Here is a 26,919-nt window from a genome sequence, read left to right as displayed (position 1 = left end):
GCTTGTGAATTGCCGCCAGTACTACCTCCCTTTCCCTGGGAGCAGCTGGCAAGGCTGATTTGAGGTAACGGCGAGGGGGAGTCGCCTCGAACTCCAGCTTGTATCCCTGAGATACAATTTGTACAGCCCAGAGATCCACTTGTGAGCGAACCCACTGGTTGCTGAAGTTCCGGAGACGCGCCCCCACCGCACCCGGCTCCGCCTGTGGAGCCCCAGCGTCATGCGGAGGACTTAGAGGAAGCGGGGGAGGATTTTTGTTCCTGGGAACTGGCTGCCTGGTGCAGCTTCTTTCCTCTACCCCTGCCTCTGGGCAGAAAGCATGCGCCTCTGATCCGCTTGCCTTTCTGAGGCCGAAAGGACTGTACATGATAATACGGTGATTTCTTAGGCTGTGAGGGAACCTGAGGTAAAAAAGTTGACTTCCCGGCTGTTGCCGTGGATACGAGGTCCGAGAGACCGTCCCCAAACAATTCCTCACCCTTATAAGGCAAAACCTCCATGTGTCTTTTAGAATCAGCATCACCTGTCCACTGCCGAGTCCATAATACTCTCCTGGCAGAAATGGACATTGCATTAATTCTAGATGCCAGCAGGCAAATGTCCCTCTGTGCATCCCGCATATATAAGACGACGTCTTTTATATGTTCTATGGTTAGCAAAATAGTATCCCTGTCGAGGGAATCAATGTTGTCTGACAGGGAATCAGACCATGCGGCTGCAGCACTACACATCCATGCTGAAGCAATAGCAGGTCTCAGTATAGTACCCGAGTGTGTATACACAGACTTCAGGATAGCTTCCTGCTTTCTATCCGCAGGCTCCTTTAGGGCGGCCGTATCCTGAGACAGCAGTGCCACCTTTTTTGATAAGCGTGTGAGCGCCTTGTCCACCCTAGGGGATGTTTCCCAACGTAACCTGTCCGTTGGCGGGAAAGGGTATGCCATCAGTAACCTCTTAGAAATCACTAGTTTCTTATCGGGGGAACTCCACGCTTCCTCACACAATTCATTTAATTCATCAGATGGGGGAAAAGTCACTGGCTGCTTTTTCTCCCCAAACATAATACCCTTCTTGGTAGTAACCGGGTTAACATCAGAAATGTGCAATACATTTTTCATTGCAGTAATCATGCATCGGATGGCTTTTGTAGACTGTGCATTTGTCTCATCCTCATCTACACTGGAGTCAGACTCCGTGTCGACATCTGTGTCTACCATCTGAGCTAGCGGGCGTTTATGAGCCCCTGATGGCCTCTGAGACGCCTGGGCAGGCGCGGGCTGAGATCCCGGCTGTCCCAAGGCTGCTGCGTCATCGAACCTTTTATGTAAGGAGTTGACACTGTCTGTTAAGACCTTCCACATATCCATCCAATCCGGTGTCGGCCCCGTCGGGGGCGACACCACACTTATCTGCCCTTGCTCCGCCTCCACGTAACCCTCCTCATCAAACATGTCGACACAGCCGTACCGACACACCGCACACACACAGGGAATGCTCTGACTGAGGACAGGACCCCACAAAGTCCTTTGGGAAGACAGAGAGAGAGTATGCCAGCACACACCACAGCGCTATACAACACAGGGATTTACACTATAATGAGTGATTTTTCCCAATAGCTGCTTATCATCCTATTTGCGCCTAAATTTATGTGCCCCCCCTCTCTTTTTTACCCTTCTTGTACAGGATACTGCAGGGGAGAGCCTGGGGAGCGTCCTTCCAGCGGAGCTGTGAAGAGAAAATGGCGCTGGTGTGCTGAGGAAGAAGGCCCCGCCCCCTCAGCGGCAGGCTTCTCCCTCGTTTTGTATAGCTTAATGGCGGGGTTTTTTACACATATACAGTTTTCCAGACTGTATTATGTGTATATATTGCCAAAAGGTATTCTTATTGCTGCCCAGGGCGCCCCCCCAGCGCCCTGCACCCTACAGTGACCGGAGTGTGTGGTGTGCAGTGGGAGCAATGGCGCACAGCTGCAGTGCTGTGCGCTACCTTAATGAAGACCGGAGTCTTCTACCGCCGATTTCATCTCCTTCTTCTGTCTTCTGGCTCTGCAAGGGGGACGGGGACGGGGACGGCGGCGCGGCTCCGGGAACGGACGATCGAGGTCAGGCCCTGTGTTCGAACCCTCTGGAGCTAATGGTGTCCAGTAGCCTAAGAAGCACAAGCTAGCTGCACGCAGGTAGGTTTGCTTCTCTCCCCTCAGTCCCACGTAGCAGTGAGTCTATTCCCCATGGTCCTTACGGAGTTCCCAGCATCCACTAGGACGTCAGAGAAATACAGGATTCTTTAGTGGGATTTGGATTTATTTAAGCAGATATAATTCATGTATATAATCCTCTATTTTCTTATGATCTATACTTATTGTCGTTAAGTAGTACATGTTTAATAAAAATATAATCCATATACATTATAAAATCTTATGATCTATACGCAATAACGTTTATAATCATCTATTTATGGATTTAGATCTTCATTTTACCGGCTATTCTTCCTTTAATGGTATCCCCTCTGCTGGTTATTTCAGAAAGGGCATGATTTCCATATCTATATTAGGACCTCTTGGAGATAGGGTGCCCAGATCGTATATCATCTTTCTTTCTTCTTTGGAGAGGATGTTCTCCACATTCCCTCTTCTTCATGGTCCTGTAACCTATTTTAGGCCGATAAACTGTAGAAGACTGGGGTCTGAATTATGCATTTCTTTGAAATGTAGAGGTACACTGTGGTTGTCCCGACCATTCTTTATGTTGCACAGATGTTCGTGAATTCGTGTAGTTTCCTTTTAGTTTTGCCTACGTATTGTAGGACACACGGGCACCAGAGCATATAGATCACTCCTGTGAGTATGGCAACTTATTCTTCCACTAATTGTTATGGTCTTTTTATTGGAGAAGGAGGTTGCTTCTTTTACTAGTTTCGTAGAGTTCGGTCTAGTTTTCTTCCACAACATGAGACGTCATCGGTTTTTGTTTCAGTTGTTTCGTAGAGAAGTATTGTCTTGATGCTAGGTGCCCTTCTATATACTATCCGAGGAAATTATGGTATTATATCACGCAAATCCTCATCAGTTTGGTGTACGTGCCAATGCTGTTTAATACTTATTTCCAGTAACTTGCTTTTGTGTCGAATAGTCTGATACGAATTTTTTTGTTCTTCTTCTTGGTTTTTGGTTTTATACTTCAACAGATCTTCTCTATTTAATAGGCTTATTCTTTCCTTTTCTTTCTCAAGATGCAGTTTAACATAATCCTTCTTTGTAAAATTTCTATCATGCTCTGTAAGTCGACTTCTCCTGAACAATTCCTTTTTATTCTTCTCAGGTGCCCTCCTGGGATGCTTGTGATTAATTTTTTATGATGGTTGCTGGTTGCATTTAGATAACTATTGCCGTCTGTCGGTTTGACAAATGTCTTGGTCTCCAATTTATTATTATTATATGTAAAGATTGTGAGATCTAGGAAGTTGATAGATTCGCTACTTATGTTATATGTGAATTCCAGGTTGATTGTGTTTTCATCTAGTTGTTTTAAAAAAGCTTCCAGATCTTCCTGTCGGCCCTTCCATATGATTATAATATCGTCTATGAACCTTGCCCATAATTCTAAGTTGTTCTTTAAGGGTTCATTACTCCATATCTTCTCGTTCTCCCATTCTGCGAGGAATAAATTAGCATAAGAAGGCGCACATTTTCTGCCCATTGCGGTCCCTTTCACTTGGACATTTACCTTTTTTCTTGATACAATAATGAGTGTCTGCAGGCAACTGTGAAGCATGGTGGAGGTTCCTCGCAAGTTTGGGGCTGCATTTCAGTAAATGGAGTTGGGGATTTGGTCAGGATTAATGGAGCCCTTAATGCTGAGAAATACAGGCAGGTACTTATCCATCCTGCAATACCATCCAGAAGGCGTCTGATTGGCTCCAAATTTATTTTGCAGCAGGACAACCCCAAGCACACAGCCAAAAACTATCTTCAGCATAAAGAAGAACAAGGAGTTCTGGAAGTGATAAGGCCCCCAGCCCCGGATCTCATCATAATCGAGTCTGTCTGGTATTGCATGGTTAGACAGAAGGCTTTGAGCAAGCCTACATCCACAGAATTTGTGGTTATTTCTTCAAGATGTTTTGGAACAACATCCCTGCAGAGCTTCTTCAAAAATTGTGTGCAAGTGTACCTAAAAAAATTATGCTGTTTTGTAGGCAAAGGGAGGTCACACCAAATATTTATTTGATTTAGAGTTTTCTTCTGTTCATTCACTTTGCATTTTGTTAATTAATAAAATCTTTTAACGCATCTACTTTTGAAAGCATTCATACTTTGCAGCAGTTTTCCACACCTGCCTAAAACTGGGTGTGGCTCACTGGGTCGTCCTTAAAAAGGCCAACAGTGTCTAGGTTGACCCCAAAAAGTTGACATGCACTAGGTCGACATGGGAAAAGGGTAGACATGGACAAAAGGTCGACACGGAAAAGGTAAGATGTGAGTTTTTTTGGTGTCGTTTACTTTGTAAAATGACCAGGAACCCCAATTAGTGCAACGCATCCCCTTGAATGGTGGTGCCTCGCACCGCTACAGCTGCACTCAGCACGTTACTAATCCCAATAGTAGTCCACAAGGATGGTCAAGTATGAAAAAGTTGAAAATGAAAAAAAAAAAAATTTGTAAAAAACTCGTCAATCTTTTCCTGTGTCGACCATTGCAATGTCAAGCATTTGACAATGTTGACCTTATGTATGTCGATCAATAGTGGTCGACCTATTGACTGTCAACCTATCATCTGGATTACCATAAAACTTTTGCACAGTACTGTATATATAGTTTACACACAAAGTGGTTTATTTAATGTCTCAAGAAACCTTATGGAATAAGACAATTCCCAGGGTGTAAAGACTTTGCAGAGACAGTGGGGAAAATTCTATTTAATAAAAGCAAATTGAAGCTTTTTCAATGTATTTCAGATAGAAACTGTATTTTTACTTCTTGCATTACAGAGCCTCCTTACCTTGTAACTTGACATGGCATTTACTTCTTGGTTAGCTTCCAGCTCTTTTGCTACTATTGAAAAAAGAAAGAAAAAATCACCATAAATATTACCATAAATAAATATTTAGCATCTTCTCTAACAAAAATGGAATCTTTGTAATTATATTAAAGGGTTAAGATTGGTAATGCCGGCGGTCGAGATCCCGGAGGTCAGAATGGAGACCCCCAGCTGCCAGAATACCGGCAGCGGGACGAGCGCTAGAAAGCCCCTTGCGGGCTCGCTGCGCTCGCCTCAGGTTCTATTCCCACTCTATGTGTGTCGTGGACACCCACAAGTGGGAATAGACTTAGTAAAGCTGTCGGCATTCTCGGCGGTCAGGATCCCGGCATCGGTATTCTGACCGCTGGGATCCCGACCGCTGGGATAGTAACTACATCCTATATTAAATCCTTTCCCCCGAGTCCAATGGGGAACTTTATAAGTGTGGTAACAGCAGCTTTCAAATGTATTCCTACAAAGCTCAAGCTCTGTCCACACTAAGCCCCATTGCCATCAAGAACATCGGTATTTCTATAATAATGCCCCAACGCACAGAACCAAGCATACTGTACAGAACAAGAGGGAGAGCAGACCTAACCCCTGTCTTTCAGAATACATCACGTTACAATAACAAAAGGTGCCTCCACCCAAGAAAAATAAAGGATATTTAAAAAGTATTAATGTGCTAGCTCAACCCCTACTATACAAATACAATTCTACAAATATACTTAGTAATTTTCATTAGGAACTGTACATTGAGTAATTAAGGATAAAACACACAGATAAAAGCTTAAACAAGGGTTTGGCTTATTTTGCAGGAACTCTTCTTTCCTAACGTTCTTAGCAGAAAGAACAAACTGCTGTTTCCAGATACTTTTTATTGGATTTCATCCATGGAACTACCACATGAAGAGGTAAGTAAACAGTTAACCAATTACATCAGTTATGTGGGAAAACAGTATGGAAAAATAAAACCTTAATAGTTCCTCACTAGTTTTCAGTTAATCTGAAAGTATTTTCTTAATACATTCTACTCATAACTGAACCTCAAACTAATTGGCAATTACTTTATAAACACACACTAATACAAGCAATATTCATACAATACAAAAGTCAGTATAGGTGCCATGTGGTTCTTCTAATGTTAGCACACTTAAGGGTGGTACATACGAAGAGATCCGTGCTTAAAATCTAAGCAATCTTACTACATTGCTTAGAAATGAAGCACGGAACTCTTGTATGCCCCACAGCGATAGCGAAGCGCGGCCCCACGCATCACTATCGCCGGTGCTAGACTGAGCCTGCATGCCGGCTCAATTTAGCAGGTCGCTCACTTCAGTGCTGTGTGGAGTGAGCGCGTCCCCCCTCCCTCGCTCGCTCAGGACACATCGTGCTGAGTGGGGGTGAGATGTGTGCTGAGAGGTCTGTGATAGATCGCTCAGCATACATCTCTAGGTGTGTACCCACCTTTAACTGCAAACCAGCTTGATATTGGTAATTATGCATATTTTGGAGAACTACTGCTGTTGAAATATATTTTGGTTGAACAAGAATCAATTGCCATTGCAGAATAATTACTGAGGAGATCCAATTACATCTTTACTGAAGATATGTTTTGCAAAACGAACATTAAGCCTTGTTGAATACCAAGTACTAGGAAGTATTGGTCCTTAAAAGCAATTGATAAGGCTGAAATGCTTCTGACCGAGGCGAGTTTTAGTTTATGGATAGCAATATATCCTTTACTACTGAAGAGATCCGTTATGTGATGGTTTTTAATGCTACTGATTACTAGACTGCATTAAGTAGTGAGATGACCTAATTTATGTAAATAAATAACCCTGACATCAAGGCTTTAGTCACTAGTCTTAGGCCGGGTACACACCTGGCCGATATTGGCACGATATGTAGTTTACGGCCAAATCAGAACATATCGGCTGGATCAAACAGTGTGTACCCGCGATCAGCCGTGCTGTACGGCCAACCATAAGATATCGCGTTTGACATGGTGCATATTAATGAAGGACGGAACAATGCTCGCTCTGTCCTTCATTACATCATTCTGATGTGTACCACCCATCGGCTGGATACATAACTTTCTAATGTGTAGCCAGCCTTAGGGTTATGTGATAAAAGCACTGGTAAAGTGATAAACGGGAGATATGTTTGTCCCGGGTATTTGACCTATGTGATTTAAACCCCCAGGAAATATCTGTTTCTGCTTATCAGTCTTGAGTAGAGTTTGGGCTTTTAGTAAAAGCCTGATAATGGTTCCTGTGTGAGAGAAAGGTAGGGCTCTACCCATAAAGTCCATTTTGGGTTTTTAGGCATTCAGCCTTAATGCATGCTAATTGGTGCCTGCACCTTTAAGAGGCTCATATAAACTGTGTCAGGGCTAGGCTCAGGGTCTCACTACCTGGGAAAACAGGCAGCAGGCCTGTTAGGAGACACTGTGGCTGATTTATCAACAGTTTTATCATGCACACGTTTCAAAACTTGTGTATGATAAATGGGACTCAAGCCAATCAGCTACCACCTGTCATTTTTTAAACACATGACAATTATTAGCTGATTGGCTGGAGCACCAGTTATCATATGCAGTGAGTTTTAAAACCCGTTGTGCATGATAAAACTTGTTGATAAATCAACCCAACTGCAATTTGCTGACCGTAAGTACTGTGCATATGTCTGTTTTTGTGGGTCAGTAAGGTCCTACCTCTCTGAGAGGGAATCTATTATGTTTAGTTAGTGTCCAAACAGGCTAGGATTTATTTTTAAGTTTTGTTTTTATAATGCCTAATAAACGGCTAGATAGCACAAAAACCCTAGACTTGTGTGCTGTTTTCCTGGCTGCTGTGCGTTTGGAGGTGACCATCTACCCCAGGAGAGAGTACCCCTACCCATTACAGTTATTTACAGCAGGTTCAGTCTAGCTATAAGTAGTTTGGATGTCCAGTAGATAGATTTGTAATACAGACATCTTAATGAGTTGAATAAACTTCTGTTGCTGTTGAAACTGTATCTATGTTAGAAGTTATGCAATTGCTAAAGTCTGAAGCACTGTGTATCTTCTTTTCACAGACTTGCCTGACTAGGGAGGATCTCCCCAAGTGCTGTCACTCCCAGAGATCTCTGCCTCTGTATTCCTCCCCTCAGGTGCCAACTTCCTTCTCAATTGGCTGGACACTGATGCTGGGTAAGAGGCCGGACTTGTTTCTGCATCCATGACATTGACTCCTGTGACAGGCACTACTCACAGGAGCAGCTAGCAGTATCTCCAATCCTATCAGGTCAGAGGCTCCCTCAGCAACTGCCAACTGTATTCCTGCTCAACCCTTTTCCACCGCTGCCCACATGCTGCTTTCGCCTCATTTTCCTTAGCAGGGTTCATCACAGGGGAGCTTCTAAGTCTCTCCTATGTGTCTTGTTTAAAGCTCACTCTAATGGGCCCTACTCACTGGCCGAGGTGCCCGACGGCCGATACGGCCGACGAGCGACCCGGCGGCGGGGGGGGGCAGTGACGGGGGGAGTGAAGCTTCTTCACTCCCCCCGTCACCCGGCTCCATAGACGTGCAGGCAAATATGGACGAGATCGTCCATATTGGCCTGCATGCACAGCCGACAGGAGACCAGCGATGAACGAGCGCGGGGACGCGCATCGTTCATCGCTTAAGTCTCCACACTGAAAGATATGAACGAGATCTCGTTCATTTATGAACGAGATCGTTCATATCTTTCAAAATATCGGCCAGTGTGTAGGGCCCATAAGGGTGGGATTAAATTCTTTTCTCTAACGTCCTAAGTGGATGCTGGGAACTCCGTAAGGACCATGGGGAATAGCGGCTCCGCAGGAGACTGGGCACAACTAAAGAAAGCTTTAGGACTACCTGGTGTGCACTGGCTCCTCCCTCTATGACCCTCCTCCAGACCTCAGTTAGAATTTTGTGCCCGGCCGAGCTGGATGCACACTAGGGGCTCTCCTGAGCTCTTAGAAAGAAAGTAATATTTAGGTTTTTTATTTTCAGTGAGATCTGCTGGCAACAGACTCACTGCTACGAGGGACCTAGGGGAGAGAAGCGAACCTACCTGCTTGCAGCTAGCTTGGGCTTCTAGGCTACTGGACACCATTAGCTCCAGAGGGATCGAACACAGGCCCAGCCTCGGTTGTCCGGTCCCGGAGCCGCGCCGCCGTCCCCCTAGCAGAGCCAGAAGCAAAAAGATGTTCCTGGAAATCGGCGGCAGCTGTGCGCCATTGCTCCCCAGGCACACCACATACTCCGGTCACTGATGGGTGCAGGGCGCTGGGGGGGCGCCCTGGGCTGCAATATAAGTACCTTACTTGGCAAATTAACACATAATATAGCCTTTAAGACTATATATGTGTAAAATCCCCTGCCATAACTGTATAAAAAAAGCGGGAGAAGCCAGCCGGAAAAGGGGCGGGGCTATCTCCCTCAGCACACTGGCGCCATTTTCCCTCACAGCTCCGCTGGAAGGATCGCTCCCCAGGCTCTCCCCTGCAGTTCCAGACTACATAGGGTAAAAAAGAGAGGGGGGGCACTAAATTTAGGCGCAATCTGTGATATATAAGCAGCTATAAGGGGTAAAATCACTGTGTAGTGTGTATCCCTGTTTTATATAGCGCTCTGGTGTGTGCTGGCATACTCTCTCTCTGTCTCCCCAAAGGGTTTTGTGGGGTCCTGTCCTCAGTCAGAGCATTCCCTGTGTGTGTGCAGTGTGTCGGTACGGCTGTGTCGACATGTTTGATGAGGAGGCTTATGTGGAGGCGGAGCAGGTGCCGATAAATGTGATGTCACCCCCTGCGGGGTCGACACCTGAGTGGATGGATATGTGGAAGGAATTACGCGACAGTGTCAACTCCTTACATAAAAGGTTTGACGACATATCAGATGTGGGACAGCCGGCTTCTCAGCCCGTGCCTGCCCAGACGTCTCAAAAGCCATCAGGGGCTCTAAAACGCCCGCTACCTCAGATGGCAGACACAGATGTCGACACAGATACTGACTCCAGTGTCGACGATGATGAGACTAGTGTACATTCCAATAGAGCCACACGTTACATGATTACGGCAATGAAAAATGTGTTGCACATTTCTGATATTACCCCAGGTACCACAAAAAAAAAAAGGGTATTATGTTTGGGGAGAAAAAACTACCAGTGTTTTTTCCCCCTTCTGATGAATTAAATGAAGTGTGTGAAGAAGCGTGGGCTTCCCCCGATAAGAAACTAGTAATTTCTAAAAAGTTACTAATGGCGTACCCTTTCCCGCCAGAGGATAGGTCACGTTGGGAGACATCCCCTAGGGTAGATAAAGCGCTCACACACCTGTCAAAGAAGGTGGCACTACCGTCTCCGGACACGGCCGCCCTAAAGGAGCCTGCTGATAGGAAGCAGGAGGCTATCCTGAAGTCTGTTTATACACACTCAGGTATTATACTGAGACCAGCTATTGCTTCAGCATGGATGTGCAGTGCTGCAGCTGCGTGGTCAGATTCCCTGTCAGAAAATATTGATACCTTAGACAGGGACACTATATTGCTAACCATAGAGCATATTAAAGACGCAGTCTTATACATGAGAGATGCACAGAGGGATATTTGCCGGCTGGCATCTAAAATAAGTGCAATGTCCATTTCTGCCAGGAGGGGTTTATGGACTCGGCAGTGGACAGGGGATGGCAATGTCCATTTCTGCCAGGAGGGGTTTATGGACTCGGCAGTGGACAGGGGATGCAGATTCTAAAAGGCACATGGAAGTTTTGCCTTACAAGGGTGAGGAGTTGTTTGGGGATGGTCTCTCGGACCTCGTTTCCACAGCGACAGCTGGGAAGTCAGCATTTTTACCCCATGTTCCCCCACAGCCAAAGAAAGAACCGTATTATCAGGTACAGTCCTTTCGGCCCCAGAAAGGCAAGCGGGTTAAAGGCGCGTCCTTTCTGCCCAGAGGCAGAGGTAGAGGAAAAAAGCTGCAGCATACAGCCAGTTCCCAGGAACAAAAGCCCTCCCCCGCTTCCTCTAAGTCCACCGCATGATGCTGGGGCTCCACAGGCGGAGCCAGGTACGGTGGGGGCCCGTCTCAAGAACTTCAGCGACCAGTGGGCTCGCTCACGGGTGGATCCCTGGATTCTACAAGTAGTATCTCTGGGGTACAAGCTGGAATTCGAGACGTCTCCCCCTCGCCGTTTCCTCAAATCTGCCTTGCCATCAGCTCCCCCGGACAGGGAGGCAGTGCTGGAGGCAATTTACAAGCTGTATTCACAGCAGGTGAGTGTCAAGGTACCCCTCCTTCAACAAAGAAGGGGTTACTATTCCACAATGTTTGTGGTACCGAAACCGGACGATTCGGTGAGACCCATTTTAAATTTGAAATCCTTGAACACCTATATAAAAAGGTTCAAGTTCACGATGGAATCGCTCAGGGCAGTTATTTCAAGCCTGGAGGAAGGGGATTACATGGTATCACTGGACATCAAGGATGCTTACCTACATGTCCCCATTTACCTTCCTCACCAGGAGTACCTCAGATTTGTGGTACAGGACTGTCATTACCAATTCCAGACGTTGCCGTTTGGTCTGTCCATGGCACCGAGGGTATTTACCAAGGTAATGGCCGAAATGATGATACTCCTTCGAAAAAAGGGAGTTTTAATTATCCCATACTTGGACGATCTCCTTATAAAGGCGAGGTCCAGGGAGCAGTTGTTGGTCGGGGTAGCACTATCTCGGGAGGTGCTACAACAGCACGGTTGGATTCTGAATATTCCAAAGTCACAGCTGGTTCCTACGACACGTCTACTGTTTCTGGGGATGGTTCTGGACACAGACCAGAAAAGGGTGTTTCTCCCGGAGGAGAAAGCCAAGGAGTTGTCGTCTCTAGTCAGAGATCTCCTGAAACCAAAACAGGTCTCGGTGCATCACTGCACGCGAGTCCTGGGAAAAATGGTAGCTTCCTACGAGGCAATTCCATTCGGCAGGTTCCATGCAAGAATCTTTCAGTGGGATCTGTTGGACAAGTGGTCCGGATCCCATCTTCAGATGCATCGGCTGATAACCCTGTCTCCAAGGACCAGGGTGTCTCTGCTGTGGTGGCTGCAGAGTGCTCATCTTCTAGAGGGCCGCAGATTCGGCATACAGGACTGGGTCCTGGTGACCACGGACGCAAGCCTCCGAGGATGGGGGGCAGTCACACAGGGAAGAAACTTCTAAGGGCTATGGTCAAGCCAGGAGATTTCCCTACACATAAATATTCTGGAACTAAGGGCCCTCTACAATGCCCTAAGTCAGGCAAGACCCCTGCTTCAAAACCAGCCGGTACTGATACTGTCAGACAACATCACGGCGGTCGCCCATGTAAACCGACAGGGCGGCACGAGAAGCAGGACGGCGATGGCAGAAGCCACAAGGATTCTCCGATGGGCGGAAAATCATGTGTTAGCACTGTCAGCAGTGTTCATTCCGGGAGTGGACAACTGGGAAGCAGACTTCCTCAGCAGGCACGACCTCCACCCGGGAGAGTGGGGACTTCATCCAGAAGTCTTTCAGCTGATTGTAAATCGCTGGGAACGGCCACAGGTGGACATGATGGCGTCCCGCCTCAACAAAAAGCTAGAAAGATATTGCGCCAGGTCGAGAGACCCTCAGGCAATAGCTGTGGACGCTCTAGTGACACCGTGGGTGTACCAGTCGGTTTATGTGTTCCCTCCTCTTCCTCTCATACCCAAAGTACTGAGGATAATAAGAAAAAGAGGAGTAAGAACTATACTCATTGTTCCGGATTGGCCAAGAAGAGCTTGGTAACCAGAACTTCAAGAGGTGATCTCAGAGGACCCATGGCCTCTGCCGCTCAGACAGGACCTGCTGCAGCAGGGGCCCTGTCTGTTCCAAGACTTACCGCGGCTGCGTTTGAAGGCATGGCGGTTGAACGCCGGATCCTGAAGGAAAAGGGCATTCCGGAGGAAGTCATCCCTACGCTGATTAAAGCTAGGAAAGAAGTGACCGCAAACCATTATCACCGCATATGGCGAAAATATGTTGCGTGGTGTGAGGCCAGGAAGGCCCCAACGGAGGAATTTCAGCTGGGCCGTTTTCTGCACTTCCTACAGTCAGGGGTGACTATGGGCCTAAAATTGGGTTCCATTAAGGTCCAGATTTCGGCTCTATCGATTTTCTTCCTAAAGAACTGGCTTCACTACCTGAAGTTCAGACATTTGTTAAGGGAGTGCTGCATATTCAGCCCCCTTTTGTGCCCCCAGTGGCACCTTGGGATCTCAACGTGGTGTTGAATTTCCTAAAGTCACATTGGTTTGAACCACTTAAAACCGTGGATTTAAAATATCTCACGTGGAAAGTGGTCATGCTGTTGGCCTTGGCTTCGGCCAGGCGTGTGTCAGAATTGGCGGCTTTATCATGTAAAAGCCCTTATCTGATTTTCCATATGGATAGGGTGGAATTGAGGACTCGTCCCCAATTTCTCCCAAAGGTGGTTTCAGCTTTTCATTTGAACCAGCCTATTGTGGTGCCTGCGGCTACTCGTGACTTGGAGGATTCCAAGTTGCTGGACGTAGTCCGGGCCCTAAAAAATCTACGTTTCCAGGACAGTTGGAGTCAGAAAGACTGACTCGCTATTTATCCTGCATGCACCCAACAAGTTGGGTGCGCCTGCTTCAAAGCATACTATTGCTCGCTGGATCTGTAGCACGATTCAACTTGCACATTCTGCGGCTGGACTGCCGCATCCTAAATTTGTAAAAGCCCATTCCACGAGGAAGGTGGGCTCTTCTTGGGCGGCTGCCCGAGGGGTCTCGGCTTTACAACTTTGCCGAGAAGCTACTTGGTCGGGGTCAAACACATTTGCTAAATTCTACAAGTTTGATACCCTGGCTGAGGAGGACCTAGAGTTCGCTCATTCGGTGCTGCAGAGTCATCCGCACTCTCCCGCCCGTTTGGGAGCTTTGGTATAATCCCCATGGTCCTTACGGAGTTCCCAGCATCCACTTAGGACGTTAGAGAAAAATAAGAATTTACTTACCGATAATTCTATTTCTCGGAGTCCGTAGTGGATGCTGGGGTTCCTGAAAGGACCATGGGGAATAGCGGCTCCGCAGGAGACAGGGCACAAAAAATAAAGCTTTAGGATCAGGTGGTGTGCACTGGCTCCTCCCCCTATGACCCTCCTCCAAGCCTCAGTTAGGTACTGTGCCCGGACGAGCGTACACAATAAGGAAGGATTTATGAATCCCGGGTAAGACTCATACCAGCCACACCAATCACACTGTACAACCTGTGATCTGAACCCAGTTAACAGTATGATAACAGCGGAGCCTCTGAAAAGATGGCTCACAACAATAATAACCCGATTTTTGTAACTATGTACAAGTAATGCAGATAATCCGCACTTGGGATGGGCGCCCAGCATCCACTACGGACTCCGAGAAATAGAATTATCGGTAAGTAAATTCTTATTTTCTCTATCGTCCTAGTGGATGCTGGGGTTCCTGAAAGGACCATGGGGATTATACCAAAGCTCCCAAACGGGCGGGAGAGTGCGGATGACTCTGCAGCACCGAATGAGAGAACTCCAGGTCCTCCTTAGCCAGGGTATCAAATTTGTAGGATTTTACAAACGTGTTTGCCCCTGACTAAATAGCCGCTCGGCAAAGTTGTAAAGCCGAGACCCCTCGGGCAGCCGCCCAAGATGAGCCCACCTTCCTTGTGGAATGTGCATTTACATATTTTGGCTGTGGCAGGCCTGCCACAGAATGTGCAAGCTGAATTGTATTACACATCCAACTAGCAAAAGTCTGCTTAAAAGCAAGAGCACCCAGTTTGTTGGGTGCATACAGGATAACAGCAAGTCAGTTTTCCTGACTCCAGCCGTCCTGGAACCTATATTTTCAGGGCCCTGACCACATCTAGCAACTTGGAGTCCTCCAAGTCCCTAGTAGGCGCAAGACACCACAATAAGCTGGTTCAGGTGAAACACTGACACCACCTTAGGGAGAGAACTGGGGACGAGTCCGCAGCTCTGCCCTGTCCGAATGGACAAACAGATATGGGCTTTTTTGAGAAAAAAAACCACCAATTTGACACTCGCCTGGTCCAGGCCAGGTCCAAGAGCATGTTCACTTTTCATGTGAGATGCTTCAAATCCACAGATTTGACTGGTTTTAAACCAATGTGTTTTGAGGAATCCCAGAACTACGTTGAGATCCCACAGTGCCACTGGAGGCACAAAAGGGGGTTGTATATGCAATACTCCCTTGACAAACTTCTGGACTTCAGGAACTGAAGCCAATTCTTTCTGGAAGAAAAATCGACAGGGCCGAAATTTGAACCTTAATGGACCCCAATTTGAGGCCCATAGACACTCCTGTTTGCAAGAAATGCAGGAATCGACCGAGTTGAAATTTCTTCGTGGGGCCTTCCTGGCCTCACACCACGCAACATATTTTCGCCACATGTGGTGATAATGTTGTGCGGTCACCTCCTTTCTGGCTTTGACCAGGGTAGGAATGACCTCTTCCTGAATGCCTTTTCCCTTAGGATCCGGCGTTCCACCGCCATGCCGTCAAACGCAGCTGCGGTAAGTCTTGGAACAGACATGGTACTTGCTGAAACAAGTCCCTTCTTAGCGGCAGAGGCCATAAGTCCTCTGTGAGCATCTCTTGAAGTTCCGGGTACCAAGTCCTTCTTGGCCAATCCGGAGCCATGAGTATAGTTCTTACTCCTCTACGTCTTATAATTCTCAGTACCTTAGGTATGAAAAGCAGAGGATGGAACACATACACCGACTGGTACACCCACGGTGTTACCAGAACGTCCACAGCTATTGCCTGAGGGTCTCTTAACCTGGCGCAATACCTGTCCCGTTTTTTGTTCAGACGGGACGCCATCATGTCCACCTTTGGTAATTCCCAACGGTTTACAATTATGTGGAAAACTTCCCCATGAAGTTCCCACTCTGCCGGGTGGAGGTCGTGCCTACTGAGGAAGTCTGCTTCCCAGTTTCCATTCCCGGAATGAAACACTGCTGACAGTGCTATCACATGATTTTCCGCCCAGCGAAAAGTCCTTGCAGTTTTTGCCACTGCCCTCCTGCTTCTTGTGCCGCCCTGTCTATTTACGTGGGCGACTGCCGTGATGTTTTATCCCACTGGATCAATACCGGCTGACCTTGAAGCAGAGGTCTTGCTAAGCTTAGAGCATTATAAATTTACCCTTAGCTATATTTATGTGGAGAAAAATCTCCAGACTTGATCACACTCCCTGGAAATTTTTTCCTTGTGTGACTGCTCCCCAGCCTCTCGGGCTGGCCTCCATGGTCACCAACATCCAAAACTGAATGCCGAATCTGCGGCCCTCTAGAAGATGAGCACTCTGTAACCACCACAGGAGAGACACCCTTGTCCTTGGATATAGGGTTATCCGCTGATGCATCTGAAGATGCGATCCGGACCATTTGTCCAGCAGATCCCACTGAAAAGTTCTTGCATGAAATCTGCCGACTGGAATTGCTTCGAAGGAAGTCACCATTTTTTTACCATGGCCCTTGTGCAATGATGCACTGATTTTAGGAGGTTCCTGACTAGCTCGGATAACTCCCTGGCTTTCTCTTCCGGGAGAAACACCTTTTTCTGGACTGTGTCCAGAATCATCCCTAAGCACAGGAGACTTGTTGTCGGGATCAGCTGCGATTTTGGAATATTTAGAATCCACCCCTGCTGTTGTAACAGTATCCGAGATAGTGCTACTCCGACCTCCAACTGTTCCCTGGACTTTGCCCTTATCAGGAGATCGTCCAAGTAAGGGATAATTAAGACGCCTTTTCTTCGAAGAAGAACCATCATTTCGGCCATTACCTTGGTAAAGACCCGGGGTGCCGTAGACAATCCAAACGGCAGCGTCTGAAACTGATAGTGACAGTTCTGTACCACGAACCTGAGGTACCCTTAGTGATAAGGGCAAATTTGGGACATGGAGGTAAGCATCCCTGATGTCTCGGGACACCAGATAGTCCCCTTCTTCCCGGTTCGTTATCACTGCTCTGAGTGACTCCATCTTGATTTGAACCTTTGTAAGTGTTCAAATTTTTTTAGATTTAGAATAGGTCTCACCTAGCCTTCTGGCTTCAGTACCACAATATAGTGTGGAATAATACCCCCTTTTCTTGTTGTAGGAGGGGTAATTTAATTATCACCTGCTGGGAATACAGCTCGTGAATTTTTTCCCATACTGCCTCCTTGTCGGAGGGAGACCTTGGTAAAGCAGACTTCAGGAGCCTGCGCAGGGGAAACGTCTCGACATTCCAAACTGTACCCCTGGGATACTACTTGTAGGATCCAGGGGTCCTGTACGGTCTCGGAGTCATGCTGAGAGCTTGTCAGAAGCGGTGGAACGCTTCTGTTCCTGGGAATGGGCTGCCTGCTGCAGTCTTCTTCCCTTTCCTCTATCCCTGGGCAGATATGACTCTTATAGGGACGAAAGGACTGAAGCTGAAAAGACGGTGTCTTTTTCTGCAGAGATGTGACTTAGGGTAAAAACGGTGGATTTTCCAGCAGTTGCCGTGGCCACCAGGTCCGATGGACCGACCCCAAATAACTCCTCTTCCTTTATACGGCAATACACCTTTGTGCCGTTTGGAATCTGCATCACCTGACCACTGTCGTGTCCATAAACATCTTCTGGCAGATATGGACATCGCACTTACTCTTGATGCCAGAGTGCAAATATCCCTCTGTGCATCTCGCATATATAGAAATACATCCTTTAAATGCTCTATAGTCAATAAAATACTGTCCCTGTCAAGGGTATCAATATTTTTAGTCAGGGAATCCGACCAAGCCACCCCAGCTCTGCACATCCAGGCTGAGGCGATCGCTGGTCGCAGTATAACACCAGTATGTGTGTATATACTTTTTATGATATTTTTCGAGCCTCCTGTCAGCTGGCTCCTTGAGGACGGCCCTATCTATAGACGGTACCGCCACTTGTTCTGATAAGCGTGTGAGCGCCTTATCCACCCTAAGGGGTGTTTCCCAACGCGCCCTAACTTCTGGCGGGAAAGGGTATACCGCCCATATTTTCTATCGGGGGGAACCCACGCATCATCACACACTTCATTTAATTTATCTGATTCAGGAAAAACTACGGTAGTTTTTTCACATCCCACATAATACCCTCTTTTGTGGTACTTGTAGTATCAGAAATATGTAACACCTCCTTCATTGCCCTTAACGTGTGGCCCTAATAAGGAATACGTTTGTTTATTCACCGTCGACACTGGATTCAGTGTCCCTGTCTGTGTCGACCGACTAAAGTAAACGGGCGTTTTAAAACCCTTGACGGTGTTTTTGAGACGTCTGGACCGGTACTAATTGTTTGTCGGCCGTCTCATGTCGTCAACAGACCTTGGCGCGTGTTGACATTATCACGTAATTCCCTAAATAAGCCATCCATTCCGGTGTCGACTCCCTAGAGAGTGACATCACCATTACAGGCAATTGCTCCGCCTCCTCACCAACATCGTCCTCATACATGTCGACACACACGTACCGACACACAGCACACACACAGGGAATGCTCTGATAGAGGACAGGACCTACTAGCCCTTTGGAGAGACAGAGGGAGAGTTTGCCAGCACACACCAAAAACGCTATAATTATATAGGGACAACCTTATATAAGTGTTTTCCCTTATAGCATCTTTTTTATATATTTCTAACGCCAAATTAGTGCCCCCCCTCTCTGTTTTAACCCTGTTTCTGTAGTGCAGTGCAGGGGAGAGCCTGGGAGCCTTCCCTCCAGCCTTTCTGTGAGGGAAAATGGCGCTGTGTGCTGAGGAGATAGGCCCCGCCCCTTTTTCGGCGGCCTCGTCTCCCGCTCTTAACGGATTCTGGCAGGGGTTAAATATCTCCATATAGCCCCCGGAGGCTATATGTGAGGTATTTTTAGCCAAAAAAGGTTTTCATTTGCCTCCCAGAGCGCCCCCCTCCCAGCGCCCTGCACCCTCAGTGACTGCCGTGTGAAGTGTGCTGAGAGGAAAATGGCGCACAGCTGCAGTGCTGTGCGCTACCTTAAGAAGACTGAGGAGTCTTCTGCCGCCGATTCTGGACCTCTTCTCGTTTCAGCATCTGCAAGGGGGCCGGCGGCGAGGCTCCGGTGACCATCCAGGCTGTACCTGTGATCGTCCCTCTGGAGCTAATGTCCAGTAGCCAAGAAGCCAATCCATCCTGCACGCAGGCGAGTTCACTTCTTCTCCCCTAAGTCCCTCGTTGCAGTGATCCTGTTGCCAGCAGGACTCACTGTAAAATAAAAAAACCTAAGCTAAACTTTTCTAAGCAGCTCTTTAGGAGAGCCACCTAGATTGCACCCTTCTCGGCCGGGCACAAAAATCTAACTGAGGCTTGGAGGAGGGTCATAGGGGGAGGAGCCAGTGCACACCACCTGATCCTAAAGCTTTATTTTTTGTGCCCTGTCTCCTGCGGAGCCGCTATTCCCCATGGTCCTTTCAGGAACCCCAGCATCCACTAGGACGATAGAGAAATAAGATTTTACTCACCGGTAAATCTATTTCTCGTAGTCCGTAGTGGATGCTGGGCGCCCGTCCCAAGTGCGGATTGTCTGCAATACTTGTATATAGTTATTGGTTAACTAAAGGGTTATTGTTGAGCCATCTGTTGAGAGGCTCAGTTATATTTCATACTGTTAACTGGGTTTAGTATCACGAGTTATACGGTGTGATTGGTGTGGCTGGTATGAGTCTTACCCGGGATTCCAAATCCTTTCCTTATTGTGTCAGCTCTTCCGGGCACAGTATCCAAACTGAGGTCTGGAGAAGGGTCATAGAGGGAGGAGCCAGTGCACACCAGGTAGTCCTAAAGCCTTCTTTAGTTGTGCCCAGTCTCCTGCGGAGCCGCTATTCCCCATGGTCCTTACGGAGTTCCCAGCATCCACTACGGACTACGAGAAATAGATTTACCGGTGAGTAAAATCTTATTTTCACCCCTTTCCACACTCGTTCTGTTTCTGCATTCAGGGACGTTGTATCATTATTTCAGCTCGCTACCCCCGAAGTAGCGAGGCACCCAACCCTTTACACAGTAAACCTGATTACTATGGGCGCAATATGCGCGATAACGGAGATCATTTTAGAAAGGAAATTGGGCGCGATATATCATTTGAATCTCACCCTAAGTATCCCCATATATTGCGGAATATACCTCAGTATTAAATAACATAAGTAGGGGATATTATATATGCATAAAAATAAAACATGCCAGGACAACATAAATAATAAGATTTTGGTTACCTACCCGTAAATCCTTTTCTCGTAGTCCGTAGAGGATGCTGGGGTCCACATTAGTACCATAGGGTATAGACGGGTCCACCAGGAGCCATTGGCACTTTAAGAGTTTGAGAGTGTGGGCTGGCTCCTCCCTCTATGCCCCTCCTACCAGACTAAGTCTAGAAACTGTGCCCGAGGAGACTGACATCTTCGAGAGAAGGATTTAACACAGATAGTGGCGAGATTCATAACAACTCACACATACAAGGCACCTCAAGCTAACTAGCTTGAAAAACTCAGCAACTACTAAAACATTACTTACCAAGTAACAATGCAGTACATAACTAAACAAAGTTGTACTGAACCAGATAACAGTTGCAGGAAAACGAAGCGCTGGGCGGGCGCCCAGCATCCTCTACGGACTACGAAAAAAGGATTTACCGGTAGGTAACCAAAATCCTATTTTCTCTTATGTCCTAGAGGATGCTGGAGTCCACATTAGTACCATGGGGATGTACCAAAGCTCCCAGAACGGGAGGGAGAGTGCGGAGGCTCCTGCAAAACTGATTGGCCTCTGATGATCTGAAGTTCAGTCAAAGTATCGAACTTGTAGAACTTAGCAAACGTGTTCAACCCAGACCAAGTTGCCGCTCGGCAAAGTTGTAACGCAGAGATACCCCGGGCAGCCGCCCTGGAAGACCCCACCTTACGAGTAGAGTGGTCTTAACAGATTTTGGACACGGCAATCCTGCTGTAGAATAAGCATGCTGGATAGTGAACCTAATCCAGCAAGATATAGTCTGCTTTGAAGCAGGACACCCAATTTTCTTGGGATCATACAGGACAAACAAAGAGTCCGATTTCCTGTGACGAGCAGTCCTCTTCACATAGCTTTTCAAAGCCCTTACAACATCCAAGGACTTTGATGAAATTGAGGAGTCAGTAGCCACTGGCACCACAATAGGTTGGTTGATATGAAATGCCGACACAACCTTCGGAAGAAACTGCTGACTGGACCGGAGCTCAGCTCCATCTTCGTGGAATATCAAGTAAGGGCTTTTACGGGACAAAGCCCCAATTCTGACACACGTCTAGCAGAAGCTAAGGCCAACAATGTGACAGCCTTCCATGTAAGAAATTTGACCTCAACCTCCTGTAGAGGCTCAAACCAGTCCGAATGGAGGAACTGCAACACCACGTTAAGGTCCCAAGGCGCCGTAGGTACAAAGGGAGGTTGAATGTGCAGAACTCCCTTCAAAAAGGTCTGAACCTCAGGGAGGGCAGCCAATTGTTTCTGGAAGAAAATGGACAGGGCCGAAATCTGGACCTTCACAGATCCCAACCTCAGGCCCATATCCACACCTGCTTGCAGGAAGAGGAGGAAACGTCCTAGTTGAAACTCCACCGTAGAAAACTTCTTGGACTCACACCAAGAGACATATTTCTTCCAAATATGATGGTAATGCTTAGACGTTACCCCTTTCCTAGCCTGTATCACGGTAGGAATGACCTTCTTCGGAATGCCCTTCCGAGCAAGTATCAGGCGCTCAACTTCCATGCCATCAAACATAACCGCGGTAAGTCTTGATAGGCGAACGGCCCCTGCTGCAGCAGGGCCTCCCGAAGAGGCCTCGGCTCTTCCTGCAAGAGATTCAGAAGGTCCGCATACCAAGCCCGCCTTGGCCAGTCTGGAGCAATGAGGATCGCTTGAACTCTTGTTCTCCCTACGAGCTTTAGAACTCTTGGAATGAGTGGAAGTGGTGGAAACACGTACATCGACTGGAACACCCACGGAGACACCATGGCGTCCACTGCCACTGCTTGTGGGTCCCTTGACCTGGAACAATAGCGTCAAAGAATCTTGTTGAGATGAGAGGCCATGATATCTATTTGGGGTAACCCCCAAAGGTCTGTTATTTCCTTTTACACCTCCGGACGTAGACCCCATTCCCCTGGATGGAGATCGTGTCTGCTGAGGAAGTCTGCTTCCCAGTTGTCCACTCCCGGAATAAAGATTGCTGAGAGCGCCAACGAGTGTCTTTCTGCCCAGAGGATGATTCTCGTCACCTCTGACATTGCAGCTCTGCTCTTCATTCCGCCCTGTCGGTTTATGTAAGCCACTGTCGTTACATTGTCCGACTGTACTGGAATGGCCCTATCTCTTAGCAGACGGGCCGCCTGAAAAAGACCATTGTAGAAGGCCGAATGGCAGAGGCTGGAACTGGAAATGACAGTCCACTAATGCGAAAATAAGATTTTACTTACCGATAAATCTATTTCTCGTAGTCCGTAGTGGATGCTGGGACTCCGTAAGGACCATGGGGAATAGCGGCTCCGCAGGAGACAGGGCACAAGAATAAAAGCTTTAGGATCAGGTGGTGTGCACTGGCTCCTCCCCCTATGACCCTCCTCCAAGCCTCAGTTAGGATACTGTGCCCGGACGAGCGTACATAATAAGGAAGGATATTGAATCCCGGGTAAGACTCATACCAGCCACACCAATCACACCGTACAACTTGTGATCTGAACCCAGTTAACAGTATGATAAAACGAAAAGGAGCCTCTGAAAAGATGGCTCACAACAATAATAACCCGAATTTTTGTAACAATAACTATATACAAGTATTGCAGACAATCCGCACTTGGGATGGGCGCCCAGCATCCACTACGGACTACGAGAAATAGATTTATCGGTAAGTAAAATCTTATTTTCTCTGACGTCCTAGTGGATGCTGGGACTCCGTAAGGACCATGGGGATTATACCAAAGCTCCCAAACGGGCGGGAGAGTGCGGATGACTCTGCAGCACCGAATGAGAGAACTCCAGATCCTCCTCAGCCAGGGTATCAAATTTGTAGAATTTTGCAAACGTGTTTGCCCCTGACCAAGTAGCTGCTCGGCAAAGTTGTAAAGCCGAGACCCCTCGGGCAGCCGCCCAAGATGAGCCCACTTTCCTTGTGGAATGGGCTTTTACCGATTTTGGCTGTGGCAGGCCTGCCACAGAATGTGCAAGCTGAATTGTACTACAAATCCAACGAGCAATCGTCTGCTTAGAAGCAGGAGCACCCAGCTTGTTGGGTGCATACAGGATAAACAGCGAGTCAGAATTTCTGACTCCAGCCGTCCTGGAAACATATTTTCAGGGCCCTGACAACGTCAAGCAACTTGGAGTCCTCCAAGTCCCTAGTAGCCGCAGGTACCACAATAGGTTGGTTCATGTGAAATGCAGAAAACCACCTTAGGTAGAAATTGAGGACGAGTCCTCAATTCTGCCCTGTCAGAATGAAAAATTAAGTAAGGACTTTTATATGATAAAGCCGCCAATTCTGACACACGCCTGGCTGAAGCCAGGGCTAACAGCATCATCACCTTCCATGTGAGATATTTGAAGTCCACAGTAGTGAGTGGTTCAAACCAATGTGACTTTAGAAAACTCAACACAACATTGAGATCCCAAGGTGCCACTGGAGGCACAAAAGGAGGCTGTATATGCAGTACCCCTTTTACAAATGTCTGAACTTCAGGCATTGAAGCCAGTTCTTTCTGGAAGAAAATCGACAGGGCCGAAATTTGAACCTTAATGGACCCTAATTTTAGGCCCATAGATAGTCCTGTTTGCAGGAAATGGAGGAAACGACCCAGTTGAAATTCCTCTGTAGGGGCCTTCTTGGCCTTACACCACGCAACATATTTTCGCCAAATGCGGTGATAATGTTTTGCGGTTACGTCCTTCCTGGCCTTGACCAGGGTAGGGATGACTTCATCTGGAATGCCTTTTTCCCTCAGGATCCGGCGTTCAACCGCCATGCCGTCAAACGCAGCCGCGGTAAGTCTTGGAACAGACAAGGCCCCTGCTGGAGCAGGTCCTTTCTCAGAGGGAGAGGCCACGGTTCGTCCGTGAGCATCTCTTGAAGTTCCGGGTACCAAGTCCTTCTTGGCCAATCCGGAGCCACGAGTATAGTTCTTACTCCTCTCCTTCTTATGATTCTCAGTACCTTTGGTATGAGAGGCAGAGGAGGGAACACATACACTGACTGGTACACCCACGGCGTTACCAGGGCGTCCACTGCTATTGCCTGAGGGTCCCTTGACCTGGCGCAATATCTGTCTAGTTTTTTGTTTAGACGGGACGCCATCATGTCCACCTTTGGTTCTTCCCAACGGTTTACTATCAGGTGGAAGACTTCTGGGTGAAGTCCCCACTCTCCCGGGTGGAAGTCGTGTCTGCTGAGGAAGTCTGCTTCCCAGTTGTCCACTCCCGGAATGAAGACTGCTGACAGTGCTATCACATGATTTTCCGCCCAGCGAAGAATCCTTGCAGCTTCTGCCATTGCCCTCCTGCTTCTCGTGCCGCCCTGTCTGTTTACGTGGGCGACTGACGTGATGTTGTCCGATTGGATCAATACCGCCTGACCCTGAAGCAGGGGTTTCGCTTGACTTAGGGCATTGTAAATGGCCCTTAGTTCCAGAATGTTTATATGAAGAGATGCTTCCATGCTTGACCACAAGCCCTGGAAATTTCTTCCCTGTGTGACTGCTCCCCAGCCTCTCAGGCTTGCATCCGTGGTCACCAGGATCCAATCCTGAATGCCAAATCTGCGGCCCTCTAGTAGATGAGCACTCTGCAGCCACCACAGAAGAGACACCCTTGTCCTTGGCGACAGGGTTATCTGCTGATGCATCTGAAGATGCGATCCGGACCATTTGTCCAGTAGATCCCACTGAAAAGTTCTTGCATGGAATCTTCCGAATGGAATCGCTTCGTAAGAAGCCACCATTTTTCCCAGGACCCTCGTGCACTGATGCACTGACACCTGGCCTGGTTTTAGGAGGTTCCTGACTAGCTCGGATAACTCCCTGGCCTTCTCCTCCGGGAGAAACACCTTTTTCTGGACTGTGTCCAGAATCATTCCTAGGAACAGTAGACGTGTCGTAGGAATCAGCTGCGATTTTGGAATATTTAGGATCCACCCGTGCTGACGTAACACTACCTGAGATAGTGCTACTCCGACTTCTAACTGTTCCCTGGACCTTGCCCTTATCAGGAGATCGTCCAAGTAAGGGATAATTAAGATGCCTTTTCTTCGAAGAAGAATCATCATTTCGGCCATTACCTTGGTAAAGACCCGAGGTGCCGTGGACAACCCAAACGGCAGCGTCTGAAACTGATAATGACAGTTTTGTACTACAAACCTGAGGTACCCTTGGTGAGACGGGTAGATTGGGACGTGGAGATAAGCATCCTTGATGTCCAGAGACACCATATAGTCCCCTTCTTCCAGGTTTGCTATCACCGCTCTGAGTGATTCCATCTTGAATTTGAACCTCTTTATGTAAGTGTTCAAGGATTTCAGATTTAAAATTGGTCTCACCGAGCCGTCCGGCTTCGGTACCACAAACAGCGTGGAATAATACCCCTTTCCCTGTTGTAGGAGGGGTACCTTGATTATCACCTGCTGGGAATACAGCTTGTGAATGGCTTCCAAAACTGTCTCCCTGTCGGAGGGAGACTTTGGTAGAGCAGACTTCAGGAACCGGCGAGGGGGAAACGCCTCGAATTCCAGTTTGTACCCCTGCGATACTACCTGTAGAATCCAGGGGTCCACTTGCGAGTGAGCCCACTGCGCGTTGAAATTCTTGAGACGGGCCCCCACCATGTCTGAGTCTGCTTGTAAAGCCCCAGCGTCATGCTGAAGACTTGGCAGAAGCAGGGGAGGGCTTCTGCTCCTGGGAAGCGGCTGCATGGTGCAGTCTTTTTCCCCTTCCTCTGCCCCGGGGCAGGAAGGAATGGCCTTTAGCTCGCTTGTACTTATGGGAACGAAAGGACTGAGTTTGAAAAGACGGTGTCTTTTTCTGCTGATGTGAAGTGACCTGGGGTAAAAAGGTGGATTTTCCAGCCGTTGCCGTGGCCACCAGGTCCGATAGACCAGCCCCAAATAACTCCTCCCCTTTATACGGCAATACTTCCATATGTCGTTTGGAATCCGCATCGCCTGACCACTGTCGCGTCCATAACGCTCTTCTGGCAGAAATGGACATAGCACTTACTCTTGATGCCAGGGTGCAAATATCCCTCTGTGCATCACGCATATATAGTAATGCATCCTTCAAATGCTCTATAGTTAACAGTATATTGTCCCTATCCAGGGTATCAATATTTTCAGTCAGGGAATCCGACCACGCGACTCCAGCACTGCACATCCAGGCTGAAGCGATTGCTGGTCGCAGTAAAACACCAGTATGTGTGTATATACTTTTAAGAATATTTTCCAGCCTTCTATCTGCTGGTTCCTTGAGGGTGGCCGTATCAGGAGACGGTAACGCTACTTGTTTAGATAAACGTGTGAGCGCCTTATCTACCCTAGGGGGTGTTTCCCAACGCGTCCTAACCTCTGACGGGAAAGGATATTCATTTAACTCATCTGACTCAGGGAAAACTATTGGTAGTTTTTTCACACCCCACATAATACCATTCTTTGTGGTACTTGTAGTGTCAGAAATGTTCAATGCCTCCTTCATTGCCGTGATCATGTAACGTGTGGCCCTACTGGACATTACGTTGGTCTCCTCACCGTCGACACTAGACTCAGTATCTGTGT

The 26,919-nt window shown here is 47.6% G+C and overlaps 1 protein-coding gene across 2 annotated transcripts in view; it reads right to left on the bottom strand.

Moving 5' to 3' along the window:
- Window positions 1-26,919, bottom strand: part of LOC134908965 (UBX domain-containing protein 6-like) — a 352,072-nt gene that overhangs the window by 58,233 nt on the left and 266,920 nt on the right. The window contains exon 3 of one of the 2 annotated variants that reach the window (XM_063915269.1): window positions 4,998-5,047. In XM_063915269.1, the coding sequence (XP_063771339.1) occupies window positions 4,998-5,047 (50 nt within the window). Of the gene's footprint in view, window positions 1-4,997; window positions 5,051-26,919 lie in introns of both variants that reach the window. The other variant, XM_063915261.1, reaches the window with a different exon arrangement.

The sequence above is a fragment of the Pseudophryne corroboree genome, chromosome 1, assembly GCF_028390025.1.
Source record: "Pseudophryne corroboree isolate aPseCor3 chromosome 1, aPseCor3.hap2, whole genome shotgun sequence".
Taxonomy (NCBI): Eukaryota; Metazoa; Chordata; class Amphibia; order Anura; family Myobatrachidae; genus Pseudophryne; species Pseudophryne corroboree.
This window is presented reverse-complemented; position numbering and strand designations above follow the sequence as displayed.